The 12,602-nt window shown below is 33.3% G+C and overlaps 3 protein-coding genes across 4 annotated transcripts; 2 read left to right on the top strand and 1 right to left on the bottom strand.

The window, feature by feature from the left end:
* Window positions 1-45: 45 nt before the first annotated feature.
* Window positions 46-3,253, top strand: LOC109809918 (oxaloacetate tautomerase FAHD1, mitochondrial). Its single transcript, XM_020373343.2, has 7 exons — window positions 46-284; window positions 351-516; window positions 826-878; window positions 1,177-1,239; window positions 1,673-1,723; window positions 1,845-1,962; window positions 2,823-3,253. Exons 1-7 carry the CDS (start codon window positions 183-185, stop codon window positions 2,936-2,938), a joined length of 669 nt encoding a protein of 222 aa, XP_020228932.1. The 5' UTR covers window positions 46-182; the 3' UTR covers window positions 2,939-3,253.
* A 292-nt stretch (window positions 3,254-3,545) lies between these two features.
* LOC109809916 (epoxide hydrolase 1) lies at window positions 3,546-5,594 on the bottom strand. 2 transcript variants are annotated; one of them, XM_020373340.3, is made up of 3 exons: window positions 4,975-5,594; window positions 4,213-4,556; window positions 3,546-4,012 (listed from the first exon to the last, which is right to left on the bottom strand). In XM_020373340.3, exons 1-3 carry the CDS (start codon window positions 5,467-5,469, stop codon window positions 3,766-3,768), a joined length of 1,086 nt encoding a protein of 361 aa, XP_020228929.1. In that variant the 5' UTR covers window positions 5,470-5,594; the 3' UTR covers window positions 3,546-3,765. The 2 variants fall into 2 exon arrangements, with proteins under 2 accessions (XP_020228929.1, XP_020228930.1); XM_020373341.3 differs by having other exon boundaries at window positions 4,213-4,454; window positions 4,975-5,580.
* Window positions 5,595-9,824: 4,230 nt separating this feature from the next.
* On the top strand, window positions 9,825-10,847 carry LOC109809917 (RING-H2 finger protein ATL2). Its single transcript, XM_020373342.3, has one exon. It carries the CDS (start codon window positions 9,923-9,925, stop codon window positions 10,607-10,609), a length of 687 nt encoding a protein of 228 aa, XP_020228931.2. The 5' UTR covers window positions 9,825-9,922; the 3' UTR covers window positions 10,610-10,847.
* The last annotated feature ends 1,755 nt before the right edge of the window (window positions 10,848-12,602 follow it).

Below are 12,602 nucleotides of genomic sequence, written 5' to 3'. Positions count from 1 at the left end.
GTTATATGGCATTAGTATTAAAAGAAATTTTGTAAAATTAACATGAAAAGTTAAGTTGGAAATGATAGAGTTAGGTCTTGAAGCAATGGCCTGGGCGCAGCAGAAAAGCCCTTTGCGTTTCAAACAAACTGTAGTGACGGAGATCGTGGAACAGATTGGACTAGACTCTGGAGAGTTTGGAAATGGCAGCTTGTCAGAAGCTTCTGGAATTGAGCACCAAGATCGTCGCTGTTGGCAGAAACTACGCTGCTCACGCCAAAGAACTAGGCAACGCCGTTCCCAAGGTACAACACTCTCTCTCTCACACACACAACGAATTAAGATTGTAAGATTTATCAATGAATTTTCAGGAGCCAGTGTTGTTTCTGAAACCCACATCGTCTTACTTGAAAAACGGCGGAACCATCCAAATCCCTCACAACGAGGGCTCTCTGCATCACGAGGTCGAGCTCGCTGTGGTCATCGCCAAGAAAGCGCGTGACGTGTCCGAATCCTCTGCCATGGATTACGTTGCCGGTATTCATCTAAGAAAACTATTACTCTAAGATTCAATAGTCAATGCACTCAAAATTAAATTAGTTTCACACTTTCATCTAATCATCCACATCCACTAAACGGGTGGGAGCTTAAATTTTGCAATCATTGTGAAGACCTCATTAGTGGGTAATTTGAAAGTACTTATGTAAGCCTTCTTTAAGCTTAGAGGCCTGCCATGGCCTGGTGAGGAGTCTCTAGAACTCAACTCACTTAAACTTTCATTGGTGGAAAAAAAAAAAAAAAAAAAAAAAAGACTGTTATTACAATGGATACATTTTGGTATATCAGGTTATGCACTGGCTCTGGATATGACTGCTAGGGACCTTCAAGCTGCTGCAAAGGTATTTTGGAAGTTGACTAGGGAAATGTTTCCTTTGACTGTTACACCAAGTTTTCTGAAAATTATTTTCACCCAGCACTAAAATATAAAGAAAACTATTTCCCAAAAAAGGACCTGTAAAACAATAGGAGTTAAACTTTGGGGATGCTAACAAACATGAAATGATTTGTGTGGGAATTCCCTTTTGCTCTTGGTATGTGTTATATTTTTCTGCTCAAATAATTTTGAATGTAAGATATAGACCTGTTATTTTCATAATCTAATAAGTGATGTTTTCTTTTTTCGCGTTTACTCTTTAGTCTGCAGGTCTTCCATGGAGTTTGGCAAAAGGCCAGGACACTTTCACCCCAATTAGTTCAATTGTAAGAAATCGTGTGCCACGATGCTTATTTATGCTGAAACTATTTTATAATGCTGTGTTAGAGAAACTAGTTCACTTGATCCTTGATTGCATTAAGGAGTCAAGAACTACAGAGAAATGATAATACAAATTTCAGCCATTCATAACTTTTACAAGAAGATTTAATCTACATACACAAGCATTACCCTGGTTCAGATCTCGGGGTAATATATTGCTTGTAATTTGTGATGTGAGGCTTTTGCAATAAAGAACTTGCACCTATGCATATATTACTGTAGTCTGTAGATCTGTAATTCAATCAAATCCATTCTTCTTCTAGGTGATATTTAAACTTCGACAAGAAATAAATGAGTTGTGGTCATCTGTGGATGTTATTTTTCACATCTACTTATATTGTAAGCCATATTCTTCAACTATCCTTTTTTATAATGCAGTTACCAAAGTCTACCGTGCCAAACCCTGATGATATAGAATTATGGTTAAAGGTTGGAGATACTTTATACTTCTCTCGTTATCACTTGGCTCTAGTATAATTGATTGTGCATTGCTTCAGTGATGCATTGGAAGCCTAAACCAATTTGAAGAAATGAATTTGCTTTGATGTAGGTTGATGAGGATATTCGGCAAAAGGGTTCAACCAAGGACATGATCTTTAAGATCCCATTTCTAATTAGCTACATAAGCTCTGTCATGACATTGTTTGAAGGAGATGTCATACTAACTGGTAATGCACCAATTCTTCATGTGCATATTTATATTTATGTGACAGTTTAATTGATGAAAAAAGGTCTTTAGTAAATTTAGCGTATTATCTTTTATTTAAACTATCATATGGGCCAATGAGGATTGGTTCAACTGATAGGATCGAGCATTTTTTATTAAAAATTCTCGAGTTCACTATGTTGAATCCTTGAGATTGGGCAGCTTCCCTTCTCCAAAACTATTCTAGAAGAAAAAAAAAATCCTCTGGAGGGAATTTCATTAAAAAAATATATAATGACCATGAAAAGGTTGCCAGTGGTAACCTTGGATTGCTTTATTTGCCTCAAGTTCTTGCTTATGGATAGGACTCGAAGTGAGTCAAACCAGCTTTTGCGGAGCCTAGTTGCAGCTTGGATCATTGTCAATTCAACTAGTTGAAAAATTTGGCTTGTTTATAAAAGAATTGAGCTTTAACCTTTACATATTCAACTCATTATTCATGGGTTGGTTTTCTATATACATTTGTGCACATTTAAAAAAAATTAATTTAATATATATTAACATTTAATTATTAAACTATTATTTAACTGAATATACATGAAAAATAGTTTGTTAATTTAAAATTTTGAACCTAAAATATCAATTCTTGAATAACTTGTGAGTTTGAGGTAAGTTAAATCTCAGCTAAGAAAATAGGTCTATTTCTTAATGGAGCTAAACTCGAGCTGGGCTTAGAGCTCAGCTTGATTCAATTCCACCCCCTTCCTTTCGTTCTTTTGTAGATTATATATAGTACATTACATCGCAGCTGCAGGAATAGACTCGTTAAATAAGGAAATCTGAGATCCTTGCCCAGCTAACATAGATTATGATGATTTGCAGGCACTCCTCCAGGTGTTGGCCCTGTGAAAGAGGGTCAAACAATAACTGCTGGTATTACAGGCCTCGTGGATGTACAGTTCAATGTCGAAAAAAGAAAAAAGCCCGGACATTCTTGATAAACTCCCGAGAGTACTTCATTCTGCAACAGGAGATCCTCTTGCCAAGGGGAAACAAAGAGGGCCATACAATAAAAAAATAAAAAATTAAAAAATGAAAACTATTATTTGGTATTCAGAGTCTATACAACACTTGCAGTTTCCTCCCTTCTCCCCATTTATGGTCCTTGAATCAGTACTCTGGATCTTAGGCGGGCATGCTATTGCTTGTGTCATGAAAATGATGATAACTGTTTTATACTATGGAAAATAATGATTATGATGGAGCACTCGGATTCGTTTTATAAAATGGTCAAGTGACCACTTTAATTGTTATGGAATCATGTCATGACTAACTATAGTACTACGTAAGTAACAATTTACAGACAATATATCTAGTTACAGTCGCTGAAAAATCTAACATTACAACAAAAAAGAAACAACTATGCATCAAAGCATAAATTTTTTTTACTCTGTTATGGAAACAACGGCTGAAACAAGAAGTTGGTGAATGAAAGTCTTTCCATATGTTACCATGGGAAGATGTAAACACTTTGAGCATGTTGGAGTCAAGTGTAGTCTGGTACAGAAAAGGAAAATTCTGTGGTTAACAGACTTTCTGGATCCCTTTTCTTGCGTAATGTTATTATTATAATAGATTGTAAAGCCACTTTTGCACACCGTTTTACTTTCATCACTATAAAACACGAGCATACACACTCAACAAGAGTAATCAACGGACATACACATTAGTCCACTTTGTGAATACAGACCCAACAATAACTGAAGGACAAAGATGCAATCAAACAAAGAGCAGAGGGAGATATATTCAACATGACCAAAGCAAATCAGAATTTTTGAAAGAAATCATAGATTTGTTCGTTGATCTCATTAGGCCTTTCTTGATGGAGGAAGTGACCTGCCCCTTCAAGTACAACTACATCTTCCAGAAGCGGCACATCTCTCTTGAACCCACCTTTGTGAATGTAATCCTTCGCTCCCGGTGCATTATATGTCAAGTCCATATCACCCACTATAAACTTAACTGGAACTTTTACTCGTGCACCAGTCCATGGTGCTGTGAGCTCCCAATTTCTACAAATGCAAATGGAAGCAATGAAGTAAATTAGTTTTGAAGTGTTTTTTCTTTTTTCCAATAAAAGTAAGCAATGAAATACTACTGCAGTCCTTTTTATAATAAACGAGTAATAGTGTAAAATACAGCATCACTTGTTTCTTATAAAAAGGGACAGGAAGTAGTACTTATGTTTTAAACGCTTTGCAGAAAAACATACAGATCCAAATTTCTGTAGTAGTTCAATCCCCCAGTGAAGCCAGTCTTGTCATATTTACTGGCATAGTAATCACATTCTTCTTCAGACAGCCACGAGGGCAATATTATGGGAGAATCCTTTGGATATCCAAACGCTTTACCCTTGGGTAGATAAAGTGGACCAGGGTTGTGGTATGTAAGGATTTCCTTCAGGACTCTCTCGGTGCCAATCTGCGCAAACTCAGCTTCTATATCTCCAGGCTCCTGCAATAATGCAGTTGAGCAACATAACCACTTTGCAAACCTTGGTTTGACCCAAGAGAAAAGCATCTTTTTTTCACTTCTACTTGAACCATGTTTTGGGACCTAAAATATTTATATTCAAACACAACACAGTATAACCATTATTTTGCCAAACATCCATATTTGTGGATCAAATTCAGTTTACATTCTTCAAACTAAATTTTAAGGTAGATAGATATACTATAATCCAAACAAAGCCCCCAATAAGTAAAAACTAGTTGAGTATTATAATATTGAACACAAAAAAACTTTTTTTTAGAACAACACAAAAGAACATTATATAATATAACAAGAATTTGATTATATATTATCAATTAATTAAAAATTACTGTACAAATGTTTTGTAAGTATTTTTTTTATTAAAATAAACAATTTGAACGTATATAAATTAATAAATTATGTTACATGAGGTCCACATCACAGCTATGTGGTTATAAATTATAAGCGAACGAAAGTCAGATAACAGAAAATAGGAAGAAACCTGAAATCTGCAGATATAGTAGTCATTTCCGTACACTGCTCTTAAGGTGGCAAGGGGCTTTCTCTGGGGGTGACGGGGGGTGAAGGTGACACTCAAGTTGACGAGAGCCTTGATTCGTTCTGGGCGATAGAGGGAAAGATACCAAGCAGTGAGGGCACCCCAATCATGACCCACCACAAACACTTTTTCTTCGTCGCCGGCGATTTTGTCCAGAAGTTCGATAAGATCGCCGACGACGTGGAGACTGGTGTAGGCGGTGGGGTTAGCCGGCACATCTGTGTCGCCGAAGCCGCGGAGGTCTGGCGCCACGCAGCGGTAGCCGAGGGACGCTAGAGCTGCGATCTGGTGGCGCCAGGAGTACCATAGGTCGGGGAAGCCATGGATGAAGAGGATCAATGGCCCTTCTCCCTTCTCAGCTATGTGCATGTTTATGCCATTCACCTTCACTGTTCGGTGCTCTATCTCCTCCATCTTCAACTCTCTCATATGCTTCATCCAGTATTTGTGTATTATGGGATATGATTGTTGTATTTGTATATATATATATGTAGTATAAAAGATAAAAAAAACTCCAAATGTAGCTTATAAATTACTCTATGTGTGTGCTAAGTTACCTAATTGTTTACTATATATGTAATTAAAAAAATTATGCAAGCACATTTTTACAATTGAATTAATCTATTCATTTTTTTTTAATACATAAGTCTTTTAGAACGGTGCTAATTGACTCAAAAGCCTATGCAATTTCATTTGTCAATTATTATATATGCATGAATTGCCTGGTTTTGTTTCTTTGCGTTGGAAAGATAAGGTAGCAGAATAAAGGGAGAGTGTGCTACTCTGCTTTCTACTATTATTCTTTGCTTCCTTGATTGGCTTAATCTCCTTCTTGAGATAAGCAGTTATTAATTTGATTGATTATTCTTGCTCGTTATTATGTGTGGTTAGGGATGGCAATGGGCCCGTGGGAGCGGGTAATAGTAAATCCGTCTCCGTGCTGGATGAAAATTGGCCTCATATTTACTTTATATTTGTGCAGATATCTGTTAAGCAGGTATTCATAAATTTTTTGAATACTCGTGAGTATCCATGAATATTCATGGATATTTATAAATTTTTTAAGAAATAAAAAAAATTATATTATAAATAATTTTAAATTTATATTTAATGTTATTGAAATATTAAAAATAAAAATTTAATATTAATTTTAAACTTGTAATTAACGTTAATTTTGTTGAAAAAATAACAAAAAAACAAGATAATCAATAACTTAAAATACATCAATCTCACAAGTAAGTGAAAGTCTCGTATCACAAATCTACAATAATTAATCTCATAATTCCAAATAAAAGTAAACAACTTAAAATACATAAATCTTATTGTTCCAATCAAAGCTAGAAAATTAATCAAGTTATCCATCTTTTTAGTACAAGAATAATTAGGATATTTAAGAAATATTATTAAATGGGTACTCGCGAGTATGAATACCATCATACCCGCCCCCGCCCTATTTATAAACGGGTAAAAAATTATCCATCTTCATTCGCGGGTACTCAATTAGCCTACTTATTTATCATCTATAATAGATTTTATCCGCATATACTTTCAGGTGGGGATTTTTTTCCCATCCCTGTGTGGCTTCTGCTTTGGCCTTTGTGGTTGTGGGTCACATATGTAAATTAGTCTCTAATCTCCATGTTTGCATGTGATCATAGTTCATGTTGGAATACGTGAAGCACGTTTATGCCTTGCTCTGTCGGCCAATTCGAAAAGTGATATTGATCCAACCCATTATCACCATACGGATAGCCGGAGAAGATTATTTAGTCATTGAAGAACTTAATGAAAAGTGTGTTCTTGATCTCCTGGATAGCTGGGAGGAGTGTAGTCTTTGGTGGAGCTTACCTACAAGGACAATTTTTATGCTAGTATTGGGATGATGCATTTATTTAATTTATTTAAAATATAAAAATAAAAATAATAGACACTACTAAAAATATAATTATAGTGATAATTATTGGAGAAAGATAATATAGAATTATTAAAAAAGATTCAATTGTTTGAATGATAAATAGGAGTAAAAATCAAAATATTTTAACAAATATAGATAAATGAGTTAAATGGTAAATAAATTATAAGAAAGGTGAAAACTAAAAATGTTTTAGTGTCATTTACCACTTTTCTATTTTTTTTGGTGAAAAAATCTGTTATATTTCTTAAATAAATATTCTTTTTCTTCTGATAATTTTTATTTGTAAATATAATAATATGTTTTTGAGAAAATAGTTTTTTACACAACAATGCATATAGATTAAACTCTATTCTTTTATCACTTGAAACAAGTAATTTATTCCTTTTTCATAATTTTTATTATAGAAATAATTAAATAAAATATTAATTTGAGTTTACTTTCTTTTATAATCCGTTGTTTTTATTTTAAAAACTACACATAATTATATTTTTTTATCGGTGAAAAATATAACAATAATATTAAAATCTAAGACTTTATATATATATTCAATCCAAATTTTAATCGCTGAAGATTTTTGCATTTGCAATCAATCGACTTTATTAATCTTTGTTTTATATTTATTAGTGTTATAACATATATCTTACACGGATATTAAGTTACAATATTTATCTTTTACATTATTTTGATTTTTAATGTATTTTTTTATTTTATACAATATGTTAGTATATATATTGTTTTCAATAATTTTTTTTATAGAATACAAATTTATTTGATCTAATTATAGTATTTAATCAACCAAAACTAATTTCTTAAATTAATTTTTTAAACTGTCAAAAAGTGAAATATAAGTAAAAGGTTATAAAAGTGTCAGTTATTTATTAAATTTTACTATGTAAATAAAAATGTAAATTGCCTGGAAATGATTTATGAAACCTTTTTTTTTTTTTTTTTGTATAACCTTTATGAAACCCATTTAAAGTGAAATAAATGTCTTGGTGAGTTGCTACTTGCTAGTATTAGAAATCCTCAATTGAAGATGTTCTAACCGAATAAGTTTCATAATGATATGTTTTGTTTATCTAACAAAACTTCTTTGTATTTTCGCCTCTCTTCTCTTGAATTTCTTGCACTTGGGCATCAGCTGCAACTGCAGGGAAGGTTAAAAGTTAGGACTATTACGCTTATGAGAATTTAAAGTCAATGATTGAGTGAGATTTGGTTCCATACTATCTGATTATCCGTTGTTCAAAACTGATATTTATTAGAAAATTTCAAAAGAAAAAAAAAAAAGGGTGAAAACACGAAAGCCCAACTCAAGTGATTGCCAGCATGACATGAGTTTTGATAAAAGTGAGCCACAAACCAACACCGAAAACATGAGGCAGTGCGTGTGTGAGGGGGACATTGGCATATCAAACCACCAATTACATTTACAAGACTCAGTCTAGTACCACTTTAGATTCACTTTAGATTCTTCACTTTGTTATTATTGTTATACATTAAAAAAAAAATAGAGTTTAACGTAAATGTTATTTTACAAAGTTAGAGAATAAGTGAGAATTCCGTAACATTGAAGGTACACTCGTAGCTTTCTAGGTGGTGAGTGGCCGAACGGATACTTCTGGTGGACACTTCAGAGGGGGGGAAGTACCTGCAAAAGGCACTCCGATGCTCAAGTCAGGACAAACACGATTTTCTATGGTAAAAACAATGAACAGTGACGTACCTCGTTACGTGCGACCTATTTATAATACCTGACATGGGCCTGACCATGGTGGGCCTTTTTTGACACTTACCAAATTAGGTAATACAATGCTAATCAGCTAATCATGTCTTAATCATGCGCTTATCATTGTTAACTGTGATTTGTACTATAATCCGTTTAACCTTTCGGCACATCGCCGAGCCGACAGGCTAAAGCTTGGGAAGTTGCACGTCTTCGGCTGTTGACTGGGCTGACAAATGCTTATTCAGATACCTTACTTGGTTGGCGTTTGGCCGAGCCGATACGTAGTGTACGGAGATGCATCATGGTGTTGTTTGCATCGGCCTTCAGCCGAGCCGATATTTGCTAGTAGACTATTCTCGTCCTTCGGCTGTATGCCAAGCCGATGCTAACGTCAAGGTTTACATAGGCATGGTTCAGCTCGCGTGGGTGTCTGGCGTAACAGCACGTGTTGGTTCACGTGACCGATAAGGTCCCTCCGTTACAAAGATTAAAGAGGTCAGTGCTTATAGTTTAAATAATTAAAGTGTTCTATTTGTAAGGTTTGTTTTTTTTATTTAATAAAATCACAGCCTGCTTTTATATAGTACTACTATTTTTTTTTTAGTTTCAAATTTATTATTTTTCCATTTTTTAATTAAAAATATGGGGGAGTGTGATATGTATAATATTTTTACTATAATTCTCTAATACAATAATACTACATTTGTCAGCAAAGTTCAGAAAAAATATTTGAATAAACTTGGTTACCAAGTTTAGTAGGAAATAAAATATAAACTCATATTTAATCACGATAATTGAAAAAAAAAAAAAAAAAAAAAACTGCGATTGAAAAATCAATAATCATGAAGGTAGGAAATGAGTGGAGATTTGGTGTGACGAGAATGATAGGGAAAAATGATAGGAAATTAATTAAAGAAAGAAAGAGGTAGTGGATTGCGATATTCAGAGTCCAACAAGTTGGTCAGCATAATGCATTCATCGTAAGAAGCGGGATATAATATTTGGTAAGCAATGAAGCATGGATGAAAGTGTTGTATGCCTTAGGCACTAGACAATAAGCTTAACCAAGGCAACACAATTTCCGCGACATTACTTAACGTAAGGAGAGGCAAGGGCATATGCGTCATTTTAATAAAACCGCGTCAATTAATCAGTGAGAAGAGGTAACAGTAACAGCTACAGCGAGAATCGAAAAGAAATAAATAGTGATAAGTGAGAAGCAAAGTGAAGGTTGTGAGACAGAGAAGATGGAAAACAGCGAGGGAAGGGAAATCCAAAGCAAAGACTACGCGCTCAGCGGCAAGATAATGCTAATCGCCATCGTCCTTCTCTTCCTCGTCATCGTCATAATGCTTTGCCTCCACGTCTACGTCCGCTGCCGCATCGTCGCCGCTCGCCGCCGCCAATTTATCCGGCGCGCGCCCCGCCGCCCGCAGTTCGTTTTCTACGTGGACCCGGCCGCCCGCATTGGGCTGACGACGCGCGGCCTCCACCCCTCGGTGATCTCGACGCTCCCCGTCTTCACGTTCTCCGAGGGCAGCGACGCCAGGGAGTGCTCGGTTTGCTTGTCGGAGTTGGAGGAGGGTGAAAGGGGTCGTGTTTTGCCCAAATGCAATCATACTTTTCATACGGACTGTATCGACATGTGGTTTCAGTCGCACGCCACGTGTCCTCTCTGCAGGGCCCCCGTGGAGGCCCAGCCCAAGGACCCTCTCCTTCTCTCTGCCTCTGCCTCTGCCTCTGCCTCTGGGCCTGGGCCTGGGCCCCAACAAGTGCTGGGGCCCAATTCTTCTTCTTCTTCCGAGTCCCCGGTGAGTCGGATACTATCGTTTAAGATAATTCTGAGCAGAGAGAAGAAGGAAAGCGCTTCCATCAGCGAGTTCGATGCGGAACGGGGAGAATGTGACTCGGCGAGTTTAACCGCTTCCCATTGAAGGAGTTGCAGATGTGACATCACAAACCTCTCGACGTAGCATGTTCAGATAGATACATGAAGGAGAATCATAGCAACTTGCAGATTTTTTTATTTTTTATTTTTTAACTTTAAAGCTTACTTTTTTTTTATTTTCTTTTCTTTTACGGGTAGAAATTTATTTACAATGTATTGATTGTATAATTTTTTTTATATTCATATTTAATTTATAATATCTTCCATAATAAATTTTATCATTACTCTTTTAAAAGTTATATGTGAGATAATATATATAATAAAAAGAAAGAATAGTTTTTAATAATAATAATAATAATAATAGAAAAAATAATTAAATTCTAACACTCATGTTAAAAAGAATGAGTAAATTACGTTTTCTTTTCATTTACACTATGTTTTTGCTTTTTTTATGTTCATAATAGGACTGTTTGCCCCCTAAAATAAAATAGGACTGTTTGCAACGTATGTAATTTATTTATTTTTACTTTTATGTCAAGATGGATAATTTAATTTATTTAACTTAATATTATTAAAGTAATTAGATTTTTCTTTATTAAGAGATGTAAATAATTTAATATTAATTTTATTTCTCTTGTAATAAAAAGGCTTCAACATTATTGTGTTACCGTTTTATTGTATTAAAATATATAATTTACGCGTATTTAATTTATTATTATTGAAATATTTATTATCAACTTTTAAAAAATGTTTTAATTCAAATATATGTAAAAATATTTTGTTTATTAAGAGTGTATTTGTCAAAGTAATTAACGATTTATAGGTTTTTTTTATTAGCTTATAATTTAGTTTTATCATAATAAGTTTATATGAGAGTTGTTTAAATAAGTTTCTTCAGAACTATTTTTAAAAGAAAATGAAAATAATTTTCACTATTAATTAAAAGTAGTTCATGCATGAATTAAAAATAAAACTATAATGAAAGTTTTTACACATTAATTTATATATTTAAAACTGTTTATTTATACCAATTTTAAATATATAATTTATATATTTAAATATAATATTTATTTATATATAATATTTATTATAAATTTTAGTTACATTTAATAAATATTTATCGGTATTATTACAAAAACTAAAATACTACTTTATCAATAATTTTGAATCAATTTATTTTAAATTTGATCAATAAAATCACATTTTTATCAATGAATTATTTGAAATCTCTCTCTCTCCCTCTGTTGCTCTTAAAAGTTTTCACACAAAATAATTTCATTATAATATTCTTTTTATTAATAACACTTGTTTTGTTTCCCTCTCCTCTCCTCAGTCTTGTCAATTTCTTGCATACTATTCAAGATTTGAGAATTTTAGTAAACTACCATTTCATTAATTTGTTGAATTCGTATAACATTGACATGTTACTTCCTATAATAAAGAATATATATGGAAAGATATTAAATTATACTTGTGTAGTTTTTTAGTTTTTCATTAACTTTTACATTATTCAATATTTTTTTTTAATGAGATACATTGTGTAATATATAGCTTTATGTTAGAGATGAAGCTAATCGATCTAATTATTAAATTATAGTTTTATATTGATTAAAAGTATTAAAATTAAACAATAATAATAAGATAAATTGAATTATTTAATTAAAATTTATTGAATGATGTAATAGTTAATTAAGTTAATTCATAATTTAATCTCTCGTGTGTGTGAAAGTGAATTATGTAAAAAATTCCTAAGTTCTTTTAAATTTATTTTGACTCTAAAAGAAGTAGGGACCTAAATGCACTACTCTTCATCCTCCCCAACATAATGAGTAGTAAGTAAGTCACATAAGTGAGCTTGACACCACAACATATCCTAAAACTTTTTAAAATATTAGGTAGATGAGTCTTTCTCACTTATATATTACTTAAAATGTCCAACTCTAATTAATGTGAAACTTTGCTTCACACTTGAATTTCAACACTTATGAATGTAAGAAAAAGATAGATACGGAATAAAGCACAATTTGGGGGCAAAAGAG

Source organism: Cajanus cajan, chromosome 5 (genome assembly GCF_000230855.2).
Source record: "Cajanus cajan strain Asha chromosome 5, NIPB_CcT2T_4, whole genome shotgun sequence".
Classification (NCBI taxonomy): domain Eukaryota; kingdom Viridiplantae; phylum Streptophyta; class Magnoliopsida; order Fabales; family Fabaceae; genus Cajanus; species Cajanus cajan.
Note: the sequence above shows the minus strand (reverse complement) of the source record. Positions and strands in the feature narration are given on the sequence as shown.